General features: G+C 41.3%; 1 protein-coding gene across 1 annotated transcript in view; it reads right to left on the minus strand.

Moving 5' to 3' along the window:
* The window catches only part of OTUD3 (OTU deubiquitinase 3), a 29462-nt gene extending 6134 nt beyond the window's left edge, over positions 1-23328 (minus strand). Inside the window, exons 1-7 of the mRNA XM_027109922.1 lie at positions 22948-23328; positions 15982-16130; positions 10764-10876; positions 7078-7200; positions 2044-2175; positions 1395-1491; positions 9-193 (exon numbers count right to left, since the gene is read on the minus strand). Of these exons, the coding sequence (XP_026965723.1) occupies positions 9-193; positions 1395-1491; positions 2044-2175; positions 7078-7200; positions 10764-10876; positions 15982-16130; positions 22948-23168 (1020 nt within the window). The 5' untranslated portion in view covers positions 23169-23328. The remainder of the gene's footprint in view (positions 1-8; positions 194-1394; positions 1492-2043; positions 2176-7077; positions 7201-10763; positions 10877-15981; positions 16131-22947) is intronic.
* Between the last annotated feature and the right edge of the window lie 461 nt (positions 23329-23789).

The following is a 23789-nucleotide window of genomic DNA, read 5'->3' on the forward strand; positions in this document are numbered from 1 at the left end:
CTTCCTACCTTGGGGAGGTGATTTTTATTTGCTTTGTTTTCTTCGCTAGGGCTGGCCCGAGACTTATCGTTTTCAGTTCTGCCTTCATTTAAGCCCTGATTTCCAAAGATTCTGGTGCCACTGCCACCCTCCTCCCATAAAGGGTCACACTGCTTCAGCACTCGGCCACTGGACTCAAGGTTCTCCTCTGCATCTTCCGAAGAAAGATATTTTGTTAAATTGAAAACCTAAGATAGTTACACAATGCGATTATTGTTAAATGACTCCGAAATTACCCGGGTCCCTAGATCACTGGCATTTGGAAAGCAAGTTTCCTTGAGGCAAAATTCTAATATCAAGTCAATACAGTGGGGAACATAAGGAAAAAATAATTGGTAAAAATCGGAAGATAAATTTTAAAATAACCTGTTGACCACCAGTCTTATCATCAGCTTCCTACCAGCTGAGTGCTTTATTTTGTTAGATTAAACCACTTTTTAACATGAATTTTTAGGGGGAAATCTTTCATTTGTACTCCAAAACCAGAAAGGAAACAAGATCTAAAGCTGTGCTCTCCAATACAGTAGCTACAAGCCACACGTAGCTATTTAAATTAAAATTAAATAAAGTTAAATAAAATTTTAAACTTAGTTCCTCAGTCAGTCTCACTTAGCCACATGTCAAGTACATACCATATGGGATAGCACAGACACTGCATAGCGTTATTTTAGAATCACAAAGACCAAGTTACTTACAGCTTTCTAAGAAGGCATAGCAAATATGTAAGGAGGATAATAAAATACCCAATCAGAAAACTATAATGCCAGGAACAGTATGTGGCACATAATGTCTGGCAATAAATATTGAAATCATTTAAAATAAATAACTTGAGAAAACAGTTCATTGTTAACAACTTTTTTCCTTCCTCTGAATCACAGAATTAAACTCAGTTCAAGCAAAAAGAAATTCTGAATTATCACCAGTTGACAGGTGCCAGTAATTTAAATATTTCCATTAGAAAAATAATTTTTCTCTCCATTCCATTTCAATGATCATTTTGGTATTATAACGGGATCTTATTTCTAAAAGGCTAAAGTCTTCCCTGACATTTTCCATTCCTCCAAAACTGAGCTAGGTGGCCTTTTCATGCATTCCCCTAGCAGCCTGTACCCACACTTCATTATGTCTTATTATACCAATTTACTTATCTCTCTCCACCAAGCCCCTCCCCACCCCAGACTATACTCTCTCTGACACAGGGCTGGCACCTAGTAAAAAAACACCTGTCATATATAAAGCTGCTGAATGAATAAATAACAATATAATTATTACCTGTCACTTGATTAAAAATAAGTATTTGGAAAATCACCCACATAATCATTTTGAAACCTTATAAATATCAATCATGGACTTACTATTTCTTTTCCCCTGGTTCATCTGGAGCATGGCAATTATCGCAGATTCAATATTATAATTTTCAGCTTCCAGGTTCTGGACTATCAAATTAAAATCCTATGAAAGAAACAAAGGAACACATCAAGACTCTGGGTATACTTTTCTACCTATCTCTACATCAATAATCTGACAAACAATTTTATAAACTTTTGCAGGTAAAAGTGTAAGTGGACTCAAGCAATGTGCAGTCTATTCCTTAGAATGTTAATAAAAAGCAACCTATTCTAAAAATAAACAAAAGGATGTCATTGAGGCAAGGTTTCAAGACCCTCCATTTAGAAAATGTCTTAATTTTCAGTAAGGTTAATCACCTGAAATAACCATTTAATAAAATGAATTCTTATAAAACCGCACTAGTCAGAAAATAATAAACCCACATACTTCCTTAGGATTTTGAACAGTATTGGATAAAGTCTAGCAAACAAGAGAGAAATGAATGAACATCTCTCATTAAACTGTATCACATAAGCTAATTAAACTACAAATATCATGGGCCTATTTTGGCCCATCAGCTGTCAGCATGCTAGAGTGATGCCACAAAACTAGCAGATAAACTAGGCACAGCAATGCCTGTCTATAAACCACTGTTACTGCGTGACAAATACTAACTGAACATCCAGTTGCATTGCAAACTTTCTGGACAGCATCTTCTACTTCATCTCTCAGGTCATCTTCAAAGTCAACTCCCTTTGTTTTGATCTTCTCTCTTTTATTTGATTCATCTTGATGAAGCATCTGAAACTAAAGTACACAGAAAGAGTAATAATCATGAACTCTAGCAAACTATGTTCAGAATCTGCAATACAGGAAGACCCTCTAATCTCAAAAACATTTAAATATATGGGAAAAGATTCCAGTGACAATCTTAAAGGAATAGCAATCACTAGGCTAAATTTTATCCAGACACTGAGATTCCAGGCCACAACTGAAGTATTAAAAAGAAAGGCCCAAGATATGGGATAAACTGTTCAGTAAAAATGGCATTAGAGCGCCTACAGCTTCTAGAGACCAACATTTTGGCAATGACTGCTGACTCAGACAGCACATATCTGTCTCAGCCGGTTTCCAGAGCTGTGAGCTTAGTAACAGAATCGATCCTCTACACTAGCACCCAATGAGCTTTTTCAGCAGGACAACTCATCTTGAAGAAACACACATACAACTCTCATCTGGCTGCCGAGGCCCTGTCTGATCATCAGCTGCAATGTGCTGCAGCTCCTGCCCCAACCAGATTATCACAGGTGAGCGTGACTCATTTAACCTCGTGTGCTATCACCACGCTCAAGGGTGCCTGTCAAATTCTAAAAACTTGAAGAGCCGCTCACTTGGCATCCACAGGCCTTTACAACCTAAACCCATTTCAGAAAAGCTAAAATCATCCCTCTGTGGCTCCCAATCACTTTCTCCCCCTGCTTGCTATTAATGCAGGGAGACAGGAAATGAGCAAGGACATCTCCACTTTTGCATGTAAAAGTGTAAGTAGACTCTAGCAATGTCAGTCTACTCCTTAGAATGTTAATAAAAAGCAACCTATTCTAAAAATTTACCCTAACCATTTGGCTATGTGTAGCAAGTCTTTGAAATTCATCCAAAGGAAATCATGTCAAGTATAGAAAGGATTTTTGTTAAAGCGCTCCTCACAGCGCCACTAAGAGTGGTGAATAATTGGAAACACCTAAAGGTTTCATAGTGTGAGTATGGTGAAATAACCACGGTAAATCCACAGAATGATGCTTCATTCCCATTCAAGTAAGGTACACAACAAGGATTTTCACCACCACCATGATTATTTAACCATGTCTTGGAGGTAACAGCAATGCAATTAGCGCCCCCCCCCAAAAAAAAGAAAAATTAGAAGCATAGAGCTGAAAAGGAAGAAGTTATCGCTATCTGCAGATAATATAATTCTATACCTTAAAAAAAAAAAGAGAGAGAGAGAATCAACAAAAAAACTACTCCAAACAAAAAGAATTCTGGAAAATCCTATGTTTATAAGGAATGTAAATTGATACAGCCACTATGGTAAACAGTATGGAGGTTCCTTAAAAAACTAAAAATAGAATCACCATGTGACCCAGCAATCCCACTACCGGGCATGTACCCAGAGAAAACCATAATTCAAAAAGACACATGCACCCCAATGTGCACTGCAGCACTATTTACAATAGCCAGGTCATGGAAGCAACCTAAATGCCCACCGACAGATGAATGGATAAAGAAGATGTGACACATATATACAATGGAATATTACTCAGCCATAAAAAGGAACGAAATTGGGTCATTTGTAGAGACGTGGATGGACCTAAAGACTGTCATACAGAGTGAAGTAAGTAAGAAAAACAAATACCTTATATTAATGCATATATGTGGAGTCTAGAAAAATGGTACAGATGAACCAGTATGCAAGGCAGAAATAGACACAGATGTAGAGAACAAACGTATGGACACCAACGGGGGAAAGCAGTGGGGGGTGGGGGCGGGTGGGGGCATGAATTGGGAGATTGGGATTGACATGTAGACACTAATCTTTTAAAGTACATGTATCTTTTAAAAAGAAGTAAAAATAACAAGTGCTGGTGAGGATGTGGAGAAAGCAGACCCCTCAATACGCTGCTGGTGGGAATGTAAAATGGTGCAGCTATGCACTGTGGAAAACAGTGTGGCAGTTTCTCAAAGAGTTTAAGATAGAATTACCATATGATCCAGCAATTTCACTCCTAGATATACAGTTGGCGGGTTTGGGCTACACGGTCCGCTTATACAGATTTTTTTCAGTAGTAAATACTACAGTACTACACAATTCACGACTGGTCAAATCCAAAGATGCAGAACTGCAGATACGGAAGCTCAGATACAGACAGTCAACTACAAGTTATACTTGGATTTTCAGCTGCACATAATTGGCACCCCTGACCCCTGTGTTGTTCACAGGTCAACTGTATATCCAAAAGGTTGAGAACAGGTACTCAAATACGATACACACATATTCATAGCAGCACTATTCACAACAGCCAAAGAGTATGAAACCACCCAAATGCCCGTCAACAGATGAAAGGATAAACAAAATGTGATATATCATACAATGGAATATTATTCAACCTTGAAAAGAGCGAAGTACTGATAAGTGCTATGACATGGATGAACCCTGCTAAGGAAAGCCAGACACAAAAAGCCACATAGTGTGTGATGCCATTTATAAGAAATGTCCAGGATAAGTAAGTCCACAGAGACAGAAAGTAGACTGGTGGTGGCTGGGATAGAAAAGGAATGGGGAATGACGGCTTAATGGGCACCAAGTTTTCTTCGCGGTGATGAAAATGTTTTGGAACTGGATGGAGGAAGTGGTTACACAGCTTTATAGGTGTTTTCAGTGCCACTGAATCATATACTTTAAAATGGTGAATTTTCTGTTGTGTGAATTTTACCTCAATTAAAAAGTAAGAAAATTCTCTAGCATAGCTGGGTATGTACATAATTAACATTTTGTTAACAAATCTCACATATACAAATATAAAGGGGAAAAAGATCCTTTCCTAACAACAGGAACAGAAAACATAAAACATCTAAGAATAACTCAGTAAAAAATGGGAAAGGGCTATATGAAAAAAGTGCTCCCGCAGATCGCCAAAAAGTCAACGAAACAAATAAAAAGCGTATCAGGTTCCCGGCTAGGAAGATTCAACATCATAAAGAAGAAAATTTTTGCTTGTTAATCTATTAATTTAATGAGATCCAATAAAAGCAAATTATCAACAGGACTTCTTTTTAACTAGACAAACATATTCTAACACTCATATATAAAACAGAAAAAGCAAGAATATACAGGAAATCAAAAAATAAAAGAAAGTAACAATGAGTGAAGAGTTCTACTAGATTTTCAAATACACTGTTTCTTAACTAAAACAATGAACACATTAACATATGAAGAGAAAAACCAGTGGAATTGAACCAATGTCTAGAAATAGACCCAACTACACATGGGAATTTATTATATGAAAAAAGCAGCATTTTAAATCAGTGGACAAAAGACATGTAATTAATAAACAGTTCGGGTTCAACGAGGTAACCACAAGGAAAAATATACAGTTGGATCCATACCTCACACCTATATATCAACATAAATCCCAAATAGACACAAGATCTAATTTCTTTTAAAAAATGAAAGTACAGAAGGACTAAAATAAACTATGGGAGAATTCTTTTTAACCTCAGAGTGGGAAGAGCTTCCTAATCATGACCCAAAACCCAGAAGACATTTATATGTTGTCTTGAAAACTTGATAAATTTAGCCACATAAAAATTTAAAATTCCTTCAGAGCAAAGACAATATGGGAAAGAATAAAAAGACAAATGACAGACTGTGAAAAATTTGCAACTCATACCACAAATAGAGGCTAATTTCCCTAATACATAACGATTTCCTAAAAATCATTAAGAAAATTGAACAGGAAAAAAATGGACAAAAACATGAATACAGTTCACACAAAAAAGGACAAAAGTAGGTTTTAAACACAAGAAAAGATGCATAAGCTCACTAATAAGAAAAATACAAATTAAAACTATGTTAAGAAAACTATTTTTTCCCTAACAGTGACACAGATTTAAAAACTTGATAACACACTGTGCTGGCAAAGGTGCAGAAGAGACACATATTGCAAGTGGGAGTGTAAACTGACTAAGACTTCTACAGAGAGCAACTTGGCAATATCTACCAAAATTATAAAGGCACACATCCTCTGATGTAGTAAGAACCTTCTAGGAATTTATTCCACAAATACACTCGCACATGTGTGAAAAGATACACATATAAGGCACTGCATGTTGTTTGTAAAAGCAAAGTTTGAAAGCCATCTAAAAGTCCATCAAAGGGACTATTCAAGCACATTATAATGCATCCATACACTAGAACACGATGGAGCCATTTAAAAAGATTTAGGAAGTTCCTTATGTACTGCTATGAATTAAACTCCGAGATATGTTCCATTCGAAAAGCATGGTGCAGAACAGTATACAGAGGATGCTACAATTGTGGATAGGAAGAATGTACTCCAGCAAAAGTGAAACACATGCACATACTCACATATTTGCTTGATATGTAAAATATCTCTAGGTAATTTTATGATATACTAATAACATTGGTTGCATCCAGGGAGGTAAACAAGGGTGAGAGAGTGACATTTACTTTATTTTTTTAATTACAAAGAAAGTGTCTAATAATGTGAGGAAAGGCTTGTGAAATAATGTTAATGGCAAAAAAGCAGGAAACAAAGCTATACAAATACGAAAACAATAACAAAAATTTTTGATTCTGTGCATTTTAAATTTTCTTCTCTACTTTTTCTATAGTTTCTGAATTTTAGATACAAAGCATGGATTAATTTTAAAACATAAAAGTTATTTTAAATGTTTATATAAATTATATTCATGCAATCATAGCCATCAGCTGTTAGGGAAAGCAAAAGAACAATAATTTTATCTGCTGCTCTCACCTGAACTAACAAAATTTTAAAAAAAATCAAGCCCAGAGATTCTTAAAGGCAACTTTCTATTAAAACATCACTGGTTTTTAGCTCCAGGGCACACAGCTCTCAACCTGGTTCCTGCAGGGCTGAGAATAGAGAAGAAAACGGAGGCTTCACTCACATCAGTCTGGAGGTGTGCAGGCGCTTCTGAGTTGTCGTTGACCCTCCGAACGCTGTCATAGTGCTCTCCGTACCGGTACGCGATGTGTAACTCCTGCACGTTGCTCTTATCCGTACCACGAATCTGCAGGCAAAGGAAGGGGAGATGCCAGCGCGGATCTGCACAGTGTCCACTTCAGAAGAGAAACGCCACCTGATTGCCCAGGAAGCCCAGTCAACAGGCTCTATATAGAAGGAATTGGGAATATGACTGCGATACGTCCTAAGCAATTTCTGAGTTATCTTTCTTCCACTCATGTATATATGATTCATTGTGCTTTAATGTGCAACTATATGGATATAAATCCATACAGAAATGCATATTCAAAAACCAGGGGCAGATTTACCATGAAGTTAAATAAGCTTAAGTTTCAGGAGTGTTAGTACCTCTCAGCCCCTCAAATGCACAGGTCCCTTCCAAGAGGGAAGGCCCAGGGGCAGATGCAGATTTGTTGGGCTTGAAACTCAAACAAGTTTCGAGAAAAAGAATATAAAATTACATATATAAAATTGCTAGAACTCCTCCCAAGACCTTGAACGGGGCCCCATAAAAATGAAGGACCTGACACTTATGCTTCACTAGCTTCACAGTAAATCCACACTGTTTTTTTTAACAAAAATAGCATTTTTCATCAAACACATACTGAGAAACATTAACAACTCAAAACATCCCACTTATATCAATTTCAAAATAAAATTATATACAGTCAGGCAGTACTACTGCGCTGCACAACCTGGAAGCACTACTCACAAGGTGTTCTGTGTGAATGGTGCCCCTGCAGCACAACCCAACCAGAATGGTGCTCCCTGGAGTCATGCAATACAGACGGCCTGAAGTGGAGCCTGGGCATCCCCCCCAAACCACCAGCTCTGCAGAAACTCTACAGTAATTCTGAATCTGTCCTTTAGAGAGCCCAGTAACTGTCTATTTGTTAAAACCCCAAAATATCAGCACCTCCTTCTTGTTTTTGCTGAAAGTCACAGGCAGTAAGATACTATTATTAATTTAAACAATATCTGTGGTCTAAAACCACAGCAAAACCATGGAACAAACAGGAACTGCACAGGTCTAGAAGTCAGAACCACGCAAGTTTTCTCCAGGTAGAATATCTAGGTCTCAAAGGGCAGAGGGTCTGGTTCTGACACATGCAAAATAGAGAGAGCACCATTCGTCTCCCAGGAAGACTACTGGAAAGGAAATTAGTTGATCAGAATCTCTGAATGACATAATCCCTAAAGCACTTATATATTTAAATAATAATAACACTACATATGCATTATGAATAAGAAAAAATAACTTGACGAACAGTCACCAAATTGTGATGCTCATGGAGAGGGAGACCACAGAGGACTTTCATTTTCTAAATCACACGTGTCTATATTGTTTACAGAAGCATATATTCCATTTGTAGCCAGAAAAAAAAAATGTACGTTGTGAGCATAAACCTCCTCATTATTAATGTAAGAGCTCTTACCCATGATAGTAGCAACCAATTCAGTTTCAATTCTCAAATTTTATAAGGTGCTTCACTGGGGTGGGGAGAGATGGGGAAAACCTAGTAGACAATTCCAGTATACAGGAAATGTATTTATTTTAAAAACATATACTCTGAATGTTTAGCAAGAGGACACTACAGAAATAAATGTATTTGAAAAAAAAATCTAGTTATGCAGAATTATCTTCCACAACTACCTAGGTAATTAAGAAACTTTAAAAATGGTTATCAGAGGAGGAAAAGGCAACCTACAGTTACTGAGTTGGCCCTGAGTATATTCCTTCAAGAAGAGGATCATTATGCTGTATATTCAAATGATTTTGATGACTTCTGCTAAGCAGTAAAGATTTCAAGACAAAAAATTGGGACAACGAAAGAGGTAACCAGTCTTCTTGGCTCAAAGACATCCTTAGAAAGAGAGAGCCTCACTAAAAATATGATAGCTCTCCCCGGTGTCAGTACATGTGACAACACTACCCCAAAGAACAGCACATACAGATATTGTTTCCCATCCTGCTCACTGTATCCCTGCAACGTAAAGTCCCTACCAACCCATGGAGTATCTAATTTATTTTGCTGTAGTGTAATTTTTGTTAAAAGGACATTATGCCAGACACAAAAAGCTATATACTTCCATTTATATGACATTCTGCAAAGGCAAAAACTGCAAGAGACAAATCAGATTAGTGGTTACAAGAATCTGGGAGTGGGGGGAGGGGACTAGTGACTGCAAAGGGGCATGAGGTAACTTTTTGGGGTGGTGGAAATATACTGTATATTGATAGTGGTGGTAGTTACATGACTATGTTTGTCAAAACACATAGAACTATACACCAGAGAATGGTGAATTTTGCTACATGTAAATCATATCTCTATAAATGACTTTATTTTTAATGAGCAAAGGCTAAGCAAAGGAATAAGCAATTTACAAAGAAATATATATGCAGGTGGTATAGGAAACCAATGAGGAAAAAAGGCCATTGGTGCCTTGATAATAATACAATATATAGGGATACACCGTGTGTGTATATATACACGTATGGATGTGTCTGTGTGTGTGTAGACTTCCTTAAAACGTGTGACATTGTGATAGTCTCTTCCCAGTCATACATGAATGATTTTATAGTTAAGAGTGTGTGTGAATAACAGGGATACACACTAAAATGTTAATAGTAATTATCTCTGGGGAGTATGATGACTCTGAGTGACTTTTATTTGCCTTTTTTTATTTGCCTTTAATGGGCTTTTCTGAATTTTGAAATTGTTCTATAACCATTATGTTTTACTTTCTAATTAAAAAAAACAAAGTTAGAAATGGGGGAGTAGTGGAGCAGGGGAGAGAGGAAGACTGATAGGAATCACCTGACCAGTCTCCAGGAGCTGAGCCACAAAGTGAAAAGCTCTCTGAGTGCAAGGAGGACGAGTAAGGGGTGGCAGTCTGTGTACAGTTTCACCCCGACCTCTGACCTTCCGTACTCCAGAATGTTCGGTTTGATGGACTGTTTGGGAGACTAGGGTACTTTAGAATAGAATACCAAAGGTAAAGGAGGGTAAGGAAGGCCTAAGCGACTCAGCAGCAGCGTGCTCTGCCATCCCACAGCACAAACGCAACATTTGTTGTAAAATCTTACTTGCTGTAGAAAAACCATTGGAACCGCTATGTATAGCCGGGCAGGGCACAGAAATAGAGCTTGACACCCTAGGCCATGAAATAAATTTTGTTGTTCAGAAATTCTTTTTAGCAACAGCTATTATAGTGAATTTGGTCTTTGTTTTCCTCCATCTAAAAAACAAAAACATATACATGGAACAGATATATTTCAAACTAGAATATGTACGCAAATCCTTTAAATTCTCACTGAGGTATTTTTACAAAATTATCTAAGTTATTTCCACAGGAGGCTCTCCACCCCAAACTACCCAGTTAACTGACTGCTGAGTGACATTTCTGGCAGTTTAAAGGTTTTTGAATTATACTTCAGACTCCATTTGTAATGCAGGGTTTAATTCCAAGCCACCACAAGCTTCCCATCTTGGGTTAAAGTTACCCTGCATAGTTCAATATCATAAGTCAAGCCCCATCATCTGAGGACATCCCCAAAGCTAACTTATAAACAAGAGCTTCACATAAATTCCTGAATAGGCGACCTACCTGCCACAAAGGGGCATTAAGTTGATGAATCACCACATTCAACTGATGATTTCTTGCGAAGGCGACAATTGCATCATTGCCAGCAAATGTTCCAGGCTTTGCCAAACTGGCCACTGCATGGAAAGAGAGAAAGAAAAATGAAGTCTTTATCATAGAAAAATCCAAATGCAAACATGCTTTGGTATAATTTAGTTCTAAATAATGAGAAACAGTGAACATACCTGAAAAAGTCCATTAGCTTTGTCAGTCTACGAATTGAAGCTGGTTAAACAGTACATAGACTCCTACTCAGAAGGGCACCAATCACTCATAAAGAAAGGATTCATTTATTCATTCCTTCAATAGACATTTTCTAAATGCTTCCTAAATGCCTAACTCTATGAGAGACATTGGAAATGTGACAATAACCATAACAGTTTGCATTAATGATGCTTATTATGTGGCAAGCACCGCTCTACTCACTTCTCATATTCTTTCAGATTTTATTAATTTCTTCTCACAAATCACTTTTTTTAACGTTTTTATTGGAGTATAACTGCTTTACAATGGTGTGTTAGTTTCTGCTACATATACATATGCATATATCCCCACATCTCTTCCCTCCTGCATCTCCCTCCCTCCCACCCTCCCTATCCCACCCCTCCAGGTGGTCACAAAGCATGGAGCTGATCTCCCTGTGCTATGTGGCTGCTTCCCACTAGCTGTCTATTTTACATTTGGTAGTGTATATATGTCCATTTATACACTACCACTCTCTCACTTTGTCCCAGCTTACCCTTCCCACTCCCCGTGTCCTCAAGTCCATTCTCTAGTAGGTCTGTGTCTTTATTCCTGTCTTGGCCCTAGGCTCTTCATGACCTTTTTTTTTTAGATTCCATACATGTGTTAGCATACGGCATTTGTTTTTCTCTTTCTGACTTACTTCACTCTGTATGACAGACTCTAGGTCCAACCACCTCACTACAAGTAACTCAATTTCGTTCCTTTTTATGGCTGAGTAATATTCCATTGTATATATGTGCCACATCTTCTTTATCCATTCATCTGTCGATGGACACTTAGGTTGCTTCCATGTCCTGGCTATTGTAAATAGAGTTGCAATGAACATTGTGGTACATGACTCTTTTTGAATTATGGTTTTCTCAGGGTATATGCCCAGTAGTGGGATTGCTGGGTCGTATGGTAGTTCTATTTTTAGTTTTTTAAGGAAACTCCATACTGTTCTCCACACTGGCTGTATCAACTTACATTCCCACCAACTCACAAATCACTTTTAATCCTCAAAACAATCCCCTGAAAAAAGGTATTATCATGTACACCATCTTATAGATGAGGAAACCAAGGCACACAGTAGTTTGCAACTGTGTCCAAGGTCACGAGCCGGTAGAGAGCAGAGCTGAGTTTCACCCCAGGCATCCTGAATCCAAGACCTTGGCTCCTGGCCACTCCATTATACAGCCTGTCACAGTTTGCCCTGAAGGAGTTTATAACCAGTGGGGAACAAACAACAAGAAAAGGGACACTGCTGACGTGTAGGTGCTTTAGGAAAGAACCATGGAGGAAAGAACGTGGCCTTACCCAAAGAGAGGTCTGGCCTTTACCCCCCCTCCTGGGAGAGAACCTCTAAACCCTCGGGATTTCCCAAGTGACAGGGGTGTCTTTGTTATCCACAGCAGGCCCCTCAGCCTCAGCTGACAGCTGATGCTAAGTTTATGCACGAGGCGACTCATGGTGGACCTCTCTGGCCGTGTGATATTAGAAAGACCTGGGGGACTGGGGAGCTGGAGACTGAGTTGAACCACTTAGGCAATCGATCAATGACATCTACATAATGGAAGCCCTAATAAAAATTCTGGACACTGAAGTTTGGATGAGGGTCCCTGGTTGCCAATACTTTTTGTACAGTGTGTAACCTTCCCAGATTCTACCATCTGACTAATTTTGATCTGTATTCTTTCCTTGTAACACACTACAACTGTGAGTATAACAGCCTTCAGTGAGCTCTCTGAGTCTTTCTAGCAAATTATCAAACCTGAGAGTGGTTCTGGGAAACCACAAACTTGCAGCTGGTGTCAGAAGTCAGAGAAGTCTTGTGTAAGACCGTGTCCTTAAACCTTGCAGCTTGGCTAACTCCAGGTGGGGAACATAAGCCAGTCTGACCAGTGGGGAGGGGAGGCAAGGTGTACCAGATAAGCTGCTCAGCTGAGACAACTACGCTGCTTCCCAAAGGGCAGGTAAAAGACAGAAGAGGAACGGATGATGTTCCAAGCAGAAGTGAGAAAGAGCATGATGAGCTTGTGGACTACACAGTATTGGCAGGGACTCAGAATGCTGAGATGGCAGGGTGCGGAAGCAAGAAAATATATTGGGAAATGACAAGAGAAGAGGGTAGGGAAAGAAGAAAATCACAGATCAGAAAGGGCTAAAGAGTTGGTACTTTCCTGGGGTCAACGGGGAGCTGCCAACAGGCATTAGACAGGGGAAGACCTATTCGATGTCCATTTAGATTACCACTCTGGCTGCAATGTGGAAAACAAACTGAAGGGGTCAGGAGGCAAAGAGTATTGAAGAAATCTAGGCAAATGGCCAAAGAGGCCTGATTCTATGAGACAGTAGAATGAGAAAAAAAACATTGAGGTAGAAGTGACAAGACTTAATGAATGACTGGGTATGAGGAGGGAGGGAGAGAAGGCATTAAGAACATTCAGGTTTCTGATCTGGGTATCTGTTTAGTTAGGGAAAAGATGATGCCGATTCTCCAAAGCCACAGTCTAAAGGAAAGAAAGAATCCTAAAGACACAGCCAGATGCAAGGGTAACCAGGTCCTGAAGAGTTAAGTGAGCCATTCAATGATTCAGTCAACAAATATGAGTGCCTACCATGTGCCAGCCATTGCCACAGTGGGGAAAAGACACAGTCCCTGCCCTCAAGAATATCATAGTATAACAAGGTAGGTAGACATTAAAAACATAACTTGGGGCTTCCCTGGTGGCGCAGTGGTTGAGAATCTGCCTGCTAATGCAGGGGACACGGGTTCGAGTCCTGGTCTGGGAGGATCCCACATGCCGTGGAGCAACTAGGCCCGTGCGCCACAACTACTGAGCCTGCGCGTCTGGAGCCTGTGCTCCGCAACAGGAGAGGTGGCGATAGTGAGACACCCGCGCACCACGATGAAGAGTGGCCCCTGCTTGCCACAACTAGAGAAAGCCCTCGCACAGAAACGAAGACCCAACACAGCAAAAATAAATAAATAAACTCCTACCCCCAACATCAAAAAAAAAACCAAACATAAGAGTAATAAATGTAACAAGTCTAGTCTTCAACTGACACACAAGTAGAATGTGCAGACTTCTAGGTTTCTTTTCCCTTCTGCTATGGCAGTCAGTCACTTCCCACTTCTATGATACTCACTCTTATAAAGCACCAACCAACCAGCAGGCACGCACAGCGACATTTCTTGAAAACACCTTCCCACCGTACACCTAGGGTCCTGCCATACCCCCAAATCTACCACGTGAACATCACTGAAGATGTTCAAAGTCACAAACTAAAAACTCTCTTCACCTAAAATATTTTAATTGGATCAATGACACAACTCATTTTATATGGCATTAAATTCCCAAACTTGCTCCATACACCCACACTTAATTTGTAAACTGGTGACCATCTGATTAACCAGTGTCTGCTAGACAAAAAGTGACCCAGGAAGAGACCATCAGAACTCCGTGACTATGACTAGAATAAACTAATCGCTAGGAGTTTCGCTACCGTTTCTCTTTTGCTGCTTGTGCCTAATGAATGAGTTCTTCCCCAGTGAGGAAAGAGAAAGGCTTTGGGATCACAGATAGCTTCCCTCCCAAATGTCTTCCTCCTGCTGCCCTCTAGTTTATTAACAGTACAGCAACTTGGTCTTTCCCCAGGCAGAAACTTCAGAATCGCCTTTGTCTCCCCCACCCCTCCCCTCCCCCCACCACCTCCCAAGTCCTGTCAATTATATTGCCAGACTGTGTCTTGGTCTGGACGCCACTCATCATCCCCAGTAGCTGCCTTGGTGGAGACACGCTTATGCTTTCATCTGGCCAGTGTGCAGAGCTCTCTAACTCATCTCCCTTCTCAGTCTCTCTCCCCATCCTCTCCTGACATGGTTCCCCGAGTTAGCGCTCTAAAACGCAGAATGAGTCTCTTGCCTGATAAGAGACAGACAAGACCATGAGACCTGTAATGAAAATGTTATTTGTAAAACATAAATATATCAGCACCCAGCACAGTAGATTCTCAGTAAACATCTGTCAAAATCAAAGCTTAAAAGCTAGTATTTTCTTACTAGCTTTGAGCCTATTAAGGAACTAATTTAAGTCACTAACTGACGTGCCTCAAAGAAACCAGGTTGTGTTTGGGTTTGGGGGGGAAAATTTAAATGACTTCATTGATTTTTCTGATTATAAAAGTAACGCATGATCATTCAAAAATCAGAAAAATCTACAGAAGATAATTTGAATACTCACAGTCCCATCATCCCCAGATGGCTGACACTTATTAAGAACTTATTTTAATTGTATTAACTAATTTAATCTTTACCAAAAACCCCTATAAATTAGGCCCTATTATTATCTCCCCTTAATAAGAGTTGTTGAAAGAGTGAGTGGTTTCTGAAAAATAAATGGAGCCAGGAATTAACCATAAAATGTTAGTATCTTTCCAGACTTCGTAATTTGGTTCCGTGTGCACACACCTCTTAAAAATAGGATCAATCTATACACACTATTTCATAACCTGCTTCCCCCCTCCCTCCCCACCACTAAATAAGAAGTCACGAATAGCTTTTCAGGTTAATTAACATCAACAATTTTTTTTTTCAGATTTTACTTATCTATTCATTTATTATTGGGGCCACACCACACAGCTTGGGGGATCTTAGTTCCCCAACCAGGGATCGAACCCGCATGCTCGGCAGTGAAAGCATGGAGCCCTAACCATTGGACCACCAGGGAATTCCCAACATCATCATTTTTATTAATGGCATCTACATCTAAACCTAATGATTCCCAACTGCCTAGCGCGCTGCCTATTATGGAGCAGACAAATAAATACTTGTTGAATAAATGAATGCCATAATTTATGTAATCAAACCCCCAGCTGGAAGGGTAGGGGATCCTGATGGATTTAATTACCCAATGCATTTACTCCTGGAGGATCCAGTGTCCCACGGTGAACCTACCATGTTTCTCAAAAGGAATGTCATCTTCTACAAAGGGTTCAAAATCTTCTCGCTGCTTTATCATGTAGTCCACTGTCTCTTGTCGGTGCTTGAGGTGATTTCGTGAGTGTCCCTCCAACTGATCACCAAGAGCTCTGAAGAGGCAATTGCTATCAAAACAAAACGCTGGTCAAGACCTTTTAAAAATGAACTTAGTTCATCTAAAACAATGATGCTTCATGCTAGGCCATCCATGGAAATCTTTCCACAGAAAAGAGATAAAGCCTCAACTCTGACTGTCCAGGTTCCTCCCAGATACCAGAGGGGAGAGCACTAGGGAAGATATTCAATCACATTACCTTTTTGAGAGGCATCAAATAAGAATCCTATTCCCCACTTACCAGCTGGCTGACTCAGGAGAGATACTGAACTTCTCTGTACCTTTGCTGCTTCAACAAGTGAAGTTTGGTGATGTACTAACCACCTGAAGACAGGGTCCAGACACTACAGGCCATTCCACACCTAAGGGCTATGACTCCCAGATCCCCTTCCAAAATAATAAATCATAGCTACTGCCTCTTTTCTGAAACCCTTTTCACAATGGCTGCTCAGCTATTCACCTAACAAGTCCCAAAAAGATAGCAATTTGTCAAGCTCCCAATAGAAACAGCTGAGCGGAACATCCTCTTTGAGTCCTAAGGACACAGTGGGGAAAGCTGTGGGAAGAGCACCTGGACAACACACAGGCATAGTTCACAAGGACACTCTCCCTCCTCGGCTCATCGCCTCTCACCCAAGGGCCACAATGCTGTCCTTATTCCTGCCAAATGGAAACTCTCCAAGTTTTCTTTCTGTTTTGTTTCTAAAATTAAAAGGCTGGTAATAAATTGTAAGAGTTATCTTTACTTTCAAACCCCTTAAAGGCTTCTAAAATTCCAAACTATACCACAAACACAGAGCCCAGATACACAGGGACTGAAACAAGACAAACACTGGTATCCTCAAAACTAAGGAAATAGCCATTCTGAAGCCAAACGTTTGTCCACTTTCACACCAAACTGTTTACTCTTCCAAATGAAAACCTATGATATTCTAATTCCAAAATATAAACTCATCACACTTCTGGAAGGACTTCAAACCTAAATGTATAGGTGACGGAGGTTTTCTGTTTGTCAACTCAGAAAAGTGAGTTTTCAACAGAAAGTTATAGAAAGGTAGGAATCTCTTCAAACATATAAGGAGATTTATATATATTTTGTTTGTTTGTTTGTTTTGGTGGGGCGAAGGGGAGAATTTAGACAACAGATTCTACAAACTAGAATCCAAGAAACTCTACATCAATCTGGGGCAACATTCTAGAAGGGACTGGAACATAACAGTTCTATGCACTAGAATGAGGGGTCTGTTGCTAAAATCTAACAATGGCAGTCTTTTTTCTACCACAGGAATAAAGTAAGCTAATGGATAAGATGTTCTCAATTTTAAGCTTCTCTCTCAAACTTTTCTTAAAACTTTAACACCTGCCACCACTAGTTTATTCTTGAATCCAGTTTAAAAGAAGGCATGATTTGGTGCAAAATTACATATTTAGTTGCTTTACATTTGATATCTCAAAATTCATGGTGTTCTGCAGAAAGTAACATGCTTTCCATGAACTTTCAGCAACAGAGGCAAATGTTCTCCACATAAGCCAAAAAAGTAGGCATCACACTGTATGTACTGCATGAGCGCAAGCATGTTCGTCTGTATACTATATACACAGATGTAGAAACACATACAAATGTATGCAAAGAAAAAGCACTGAAACCATCACTTCAACAGCTCTTACAATGTGCCAGGGACTGTTCCAAACACTTTATATGTATTAAATGTGTTTAGTCCTTACAACTCTATGAGATGGGCACTATTACTATCCCCCTAAGGTAACTTGCCCAAGGTCACAAAATCAGTAGGTAGTGGACCCAGGATTCAATCCCAGGCACCAAAATGTTAGTAACAGTTATCCCTGGGGAGTGGAATTAGGATCATTTGTTAAACTTAGTTTGATATACTTTTCTATATTTACCAAACTTTCCTTGAGCTCACTAAAAACAAGTAGTCAAAATGAAAAATCAAGATAGACAAATCACTTCCTTTTCTGACAGAGTTACAAGATAGTAGCACATGAAATGTGAACAAACTCTACAAACAACCTAGGTTCCCTTAGGGAGCCCAGCAAGCGCACTCACGATCCTCGTGAGAACAGTGCGGCCAGGGCCCAAAGGGCCTCTAGGAGATCCCAGCTGTTTCCTGAGTCCACACCCTCACCCAATACACTAGAGCAGGGCTTCTCACCCCCCCCACACACACTGTTGACATTCTGGAATAATCCTTTGTCCTGTGCACTGGAAGATGTTTAGGAGCATCCTTGGCCTCTACCCACTAGACGCCAGTAACACCACTACCACCATGTTCCCGCCAGTCGTAACAGCCAAAATTATCTCCAGCCATTGCCAAATGTTCCCTTGGGGGAAAAATCATGCCCACTTCAGAACCACTGCACTATAGGGATATATATAGTCTTGCATTTGAGTTCACAAAACTAACCAATTACATGAATTAAGGGTTTTGGGTGCTCAGTAATTTAGCATGAGACAATACTGCAACGTTAGGTGTTAAAAAAATTAATGGGCTCTTAGGCTGCAGTAGTGGCAGTAAGTATGCAGAAGTCGGGGGAGAGGGGGTCAGATTTTGTTCTGTTCTTTGAGGTCAGACCCCAGCTAAAGTACTGTATATGATTCTAGTTCCTACATTTTAAGATAGGTTCAGATGAGTTGACATGGCTTTAAACTAAATAATATGAAGAACATAAACAACGAGTGACTTCTAGCCTAAAGAAAGCTCAGGGGACATGATAGCTGCCTCCAACTATCCATCATGGTGAAAGGGGTGTTATCCTTGTACAATAAAACTAAACTAAAACAAGGAAGCTACAGGGACACAGATTTTGGCAAATAAAAGGTAATTTTATTTTAGGTCTAGAGAGATGGACGGCACAGACTAAGGATTTTGTACATTTCTACTGACAAGCCTCAGGAACTGCCTACATGTGTGTTATACAATATAGTTGCCACTAATCACAGGTGATTACTAAGCACTTGAAATGTGGTTAATACAAATTGAGGTGTGTTGTAATTGTAAGAGACTTACACTTTTGGACATTATTTTAAAAACTTGTTTCATTTTACCTTTTTAATGTGGCTAAGAGAAAAATTTTTAATTATTGTACATATGTGGTTCCCATTTTATTTCTATCAGACAGTGCTGGTCTCAATCACTGATTCTCCAAGTGTGACCCCTGACCAGCAACATCAGCATCACCTGAGAATTTGTTCAAAATGAAAATTCTGAGCCGCCTAGCCCAGCCCCAGCCCTACTGAATCAGACACTCTGGGGTTGGGAACCCAGCAATCTCTTCCCTCTGAGGGTTTAATTAGCCCTCCAGGTGATTCTGTTGTATGTTAAAGTTTGAGAAACACTAGTCTAGACTCTAGACTCTAAATCAGCAGTTCTCAATTATACTGCACATTAGAATCACATGTGGACATTTTTAAAAATTATCCCTAACCAGGCCCCACTGCCTGAGATTCTGGTGTGGCTGATCTAAGGGAGCGCCCAGGCGCTGTATTTTTTCCAAAGTTCCCCAAGTGATTCTATTGTGACACCAAGGTTGAAAACCACTGAGCCAGACACAAAAGATGAGGCTGCTGTACAGGTGATGCAGGTACTAACGGATAATCAGACAAGATGACAAAGTGTGAATGCCCTTCTAGCACTAAGATGTTACGATTATAAAAATAAGGTAGAACTTTCACAATAAAACAACCTGAGACAGAGACAAATGGCTAAAATTAGTGATTCTTTAATGCTTTAATATTGGAACACTACTAATTAGCAATGTACTTTGAGGCTACATTTAGGAAGATACAACTGGATATAGTTCAGAGAGATGTTAATATTGTACTGCCTAATCCAATTAGCGATTCTTTTCACGCTACACCCAATCATGTTTTTAAGGACAGCATCAAGGTTAAAATATTTCTTGTTTTGAAACGGAATCCAATTTATGTCCACCCTCCAGATAACACAACAAATATGAAGGCGGGCCATGATGCATTACAAAAATCCATAAGTAGCTCCCTGATTAATCTATGCTACATTGATTTCACATAAAGGCTACATTAGAGAACACCAGCTAATTTCTTCCCAAGTACCCGAAGGTTCCAGAATGCTACAAGTACCATACTGCCAACAATGAATACGCCTATATAGTGTGAGATGCTATCGCAGGCTACTCAATATTGTAATCAGACCAGAATGGAAAGACAGAAGACTGGAGATTGTCAACTATTTTTTTATTACTGTAACTTTATATTTCACCAAGAGTACTCAATAAATGTTAACAAAAGAATCTGTTGATGCCCACTAACCTGTAACATACACAGGACGCACCATCCACTGCACAGTGATAAAGCCTGTCATCACCATATCCCAAAGTACCACAATACTAAAGAGGGCTGAACAGTCCATGGCACCCACGGGAAGAATTTGTGAACAGAAAGGGGTTAGCTTCATGGAGCCCCCAAAGGAGAAATTATCATTATCCTTTTATCCATCTAACATTGTCCAAAGAATAGGGACGTCAGAAGTGAGAGACATGAGCATTGCAGTCAAGCTGGCCTCAGCCTCTGCAGCCTCATTGCCGCTGACTTCCACCCTATACTCCTGTCATCCTAAACAACTTGCAGATGTCTCAAAAATAATGTGCTCCTGTGCCTTTACATGTATTACTCCTCAGCCTGGAATGTTCTCTTGGCATATTTTTTTTTTTTTTTTTTTTTTTTTGTGGTATGCAGGCCTCTCACTGTTGTGGCCTCTCCTGTTGCGGAGCACAGGTTCCGGATGCGCAGGCCCAGCGACCATGGTTTACGGGGCCAACCGCTCTGCGGCATGTGGGATCTTCCCGGACCAGGGCACGAACCCATGTCCCCTGCATTGGCAGGCGGACTCTCAACCACTGCGCCACCAGGGAAGCCCCTCTTGGCATATTTTTATTGGATTTTTATTGGTCCTTCATGACCCAGTCTGAGTATGACCTCCTCTGAAAGGCATCTAGCACACGGTAGGTTTCGATGAACGTTTGATGAATGAACAAGGTTTCCCTGACCACTTCTGGGAGTGTTGGCAACTTCCTTCTCAATAGTACCACTATAATCGGTCACTGTTAAGAATATATCAACTTGCATTTTAATTATTTATATCATCCATTCTTAAAGTGTGGCCCAGTTTGGGAAGGGAGGGTATCTCTGAGAACCTTTCAGGGTATCCATGAGTCCAAAACTAAGATGTTATTTATCTTTTTCACTCTCATTCTCTCACAAGTGTCCCGTGGAGTTTTCCAGAGGCTACCTGATATATGATACTCGATGTTATCACTCTGAAAGTTAATATAATGGGTGTTTGTGTATTATGTTTTTAATTTTTATTTTACTTTCTAATACAGTAAATATTGATACCTATAACCCACATAAACAAAAGCTCTTTGGAGTTCTCAGTAATTTTTAAGAGTGTAAAGGGATCCTAAGACCAAAATGTTTGAGACCTGCTGTTATGTCTCTCTTACTAAGCTTGAACGTTAGTCATCAATGTGTTCCCAGCATCTCTGTGCTGCAATTCCTGCTCATAAGCAATCTTCTGTTGAGTACTTCAGTTTCCTGGATACCCTGCCAGTGGGAAGCCCATGCCCAGTACAGCAGACACAAGCAAACCAATCATTTGCAAGGAAGAAGCAGACCCCAGCCCAATCCCACCGGAAAGTACTCAACTGGTATTTCGGTTTATAGAGCAATGTCTGTGCTTGTGAGTTTGCTTAGGATAAATAAGGCCCTGAATATTTATTAACTATATTTGACAAAAATCAAGGTACTAGGCTAAAAGCAAGACCCAGCAAAGCAAGCTTTTAACTGTAGCGACTCCACTAAGAAAATGCCTCTTTGAGGGGCCCTGCTGAGGGTCTAGTTGGCCTCCCTCTATGATATTTTTATCATTCATTCATTCAACAAAAATGCCCAAATGAAGGGAGGAACAAAAACAACCAGGCTGTTATTAATACTATCTCTTCAAGAGTGCCACACTCCGGCCTCCAGACCCCCTTTTACCTACCCCTGCAATGGGGATGCTAACTTATCTCCTGCCCTCTCCCCTACCCTTTTTCTTCTTCCCTCCACGCTCCTGGATCCATATGCCCCTTCCCGAGGCCATTCTTCCTTCCCCTCGCCCAGTCCCTCCCTCCCACCCCGTTTATTTATCCCGTGTTCCCTAAAAAAGTTGGACACAGATTCCAGTCTAAACCCCAAGCAAACTTGGGTAAGCGCCACTGCTTACAGAGAAACTGAAGCCCATATAAGTAAGAATTAGAGAAGCTGCCTTCAGCTCAGTAAACAACAGGCCCTCACAGACCTAATTTCCCAAGCGTAAAAGGAGGGCAATATCCAACAGTAAGGACTCAAAGGAGGCCAAGCGTTATACCAAGTGGGGCTTACGCCTTTCTATTCGTCTGATGGTCATTATGACCGCTCTCCGCGCGGTCCTGCTCTTCGGCTGACTGGCTCCAGCTCATTCGTTCAGGTCTCAGCTTAAATGTCACCTTCCAGGGGGGCCTTCCTGAGCACCGATCTAAAGGAGACCTGCTCCAGTATTCTCTCTCAGGACCCCTTTACAGTTTGCTTGGAGCCTTTGCCACGATTAGGGCAACTGGGGATTACTCGAGCGTCTCGAGGGGAGGGGCCTGGCCGCCTCGCTCGCCGCCGGACCCCCTGCATTAGGAAACGGCTGGCTCGCAGCTGGCGCTCGGGGCCGCCCGATGAATGGATGGGCGAGAACCGGCGACGGTCGCCATGCCCGGCGGGTCCCCCGGCGCCGCCCCCCGCGCTCCCGGGCCCGCCTCACCCGTCCCCCGGCACCTCCCGCAGCTTCAGCCCCAGGGCCTGCAGCTGGTTGGCGAAGCTGACGAACTCCTCCTCGCAGCCGCCGCCGCCGCCGGGCTCCGGCCGGTTCCGTCGCTCCTTAGCCAGGGCCCGACGCGCCGCCCGCTCGTCCCGCTTGCGCTCGGCCTCGGCTTTCCGGCTGCCGCTGCCCGGCCGGCTCTTCGCCGCCTGCTTCCGGGACATGGCCTTGGCCCCGCGGCCCGCAGCGGCAGAGCGAGAGCCGCAGGACCGCCGGGCGGCCGCCTCAGGTGCCGAGGAGGCGAAGCGGCGTAGACTACGGAAGCCGGCGACGGCGACACTGCCACCCCGCCTGCGCCGGCGCCGGGGACCCAGGTCATGTGATGGAACCCCGCCCCTCCGCCCGGCTAGGCTGACAGGCGCCATAGAGAGCTCGCCTGGGAGGGCTAGAGGGGAACCCATCTTTGTTTGTTTCGCTCCGCCCTCTATCGGTGGGTGGTACTCCAAGTGAGCCGCCGGTGGGACCGGAGAGAACAAAGCAGGAAAAGGTCGAGGAGAGCCGGGGAACAAAAGCGCATACACTTTATTTAATCCTGGCGTTCTCTGCTTCTCTACCTTCCCTCATAACTCAGGGGGAGGTAGCCCTTGTCCAAAACTGGCTCCTCTTGTAATCTTGATTCCACCGTAAGGTGACCAGCCCAGGTTTACCTGGACTAAGGGTTTTCCAAGGCTGCAGGACTTTCAGTTTTAAAACGGGGACAGCCCCAGGTAAACCAGGGTAGTTGGTAACCCTAATCCACATCCACGTACCCTGGAAGCTAACTCCAGCAGTAATCCCCTCTCTCC

Source organism: Aethalodelphis obliquidens, unplaced genomic scaffold (genome assembly GCF_003676395.1).
Source record: "Aethalodelphis obliquidens isolate GAN/ISIS:26980383/991018 unplaced genomic scaffold, ASM367639v1 scaffold9, whole genome shotgun sequence".
NCBI classification, from domain to species: domain Eukaryota; kingdom Metazoa; phylum Chordata; class Mammalia; order Artiodactyla; family Delphinidae; genus Aethalodelphis; species Aethalodelphis obliquidens.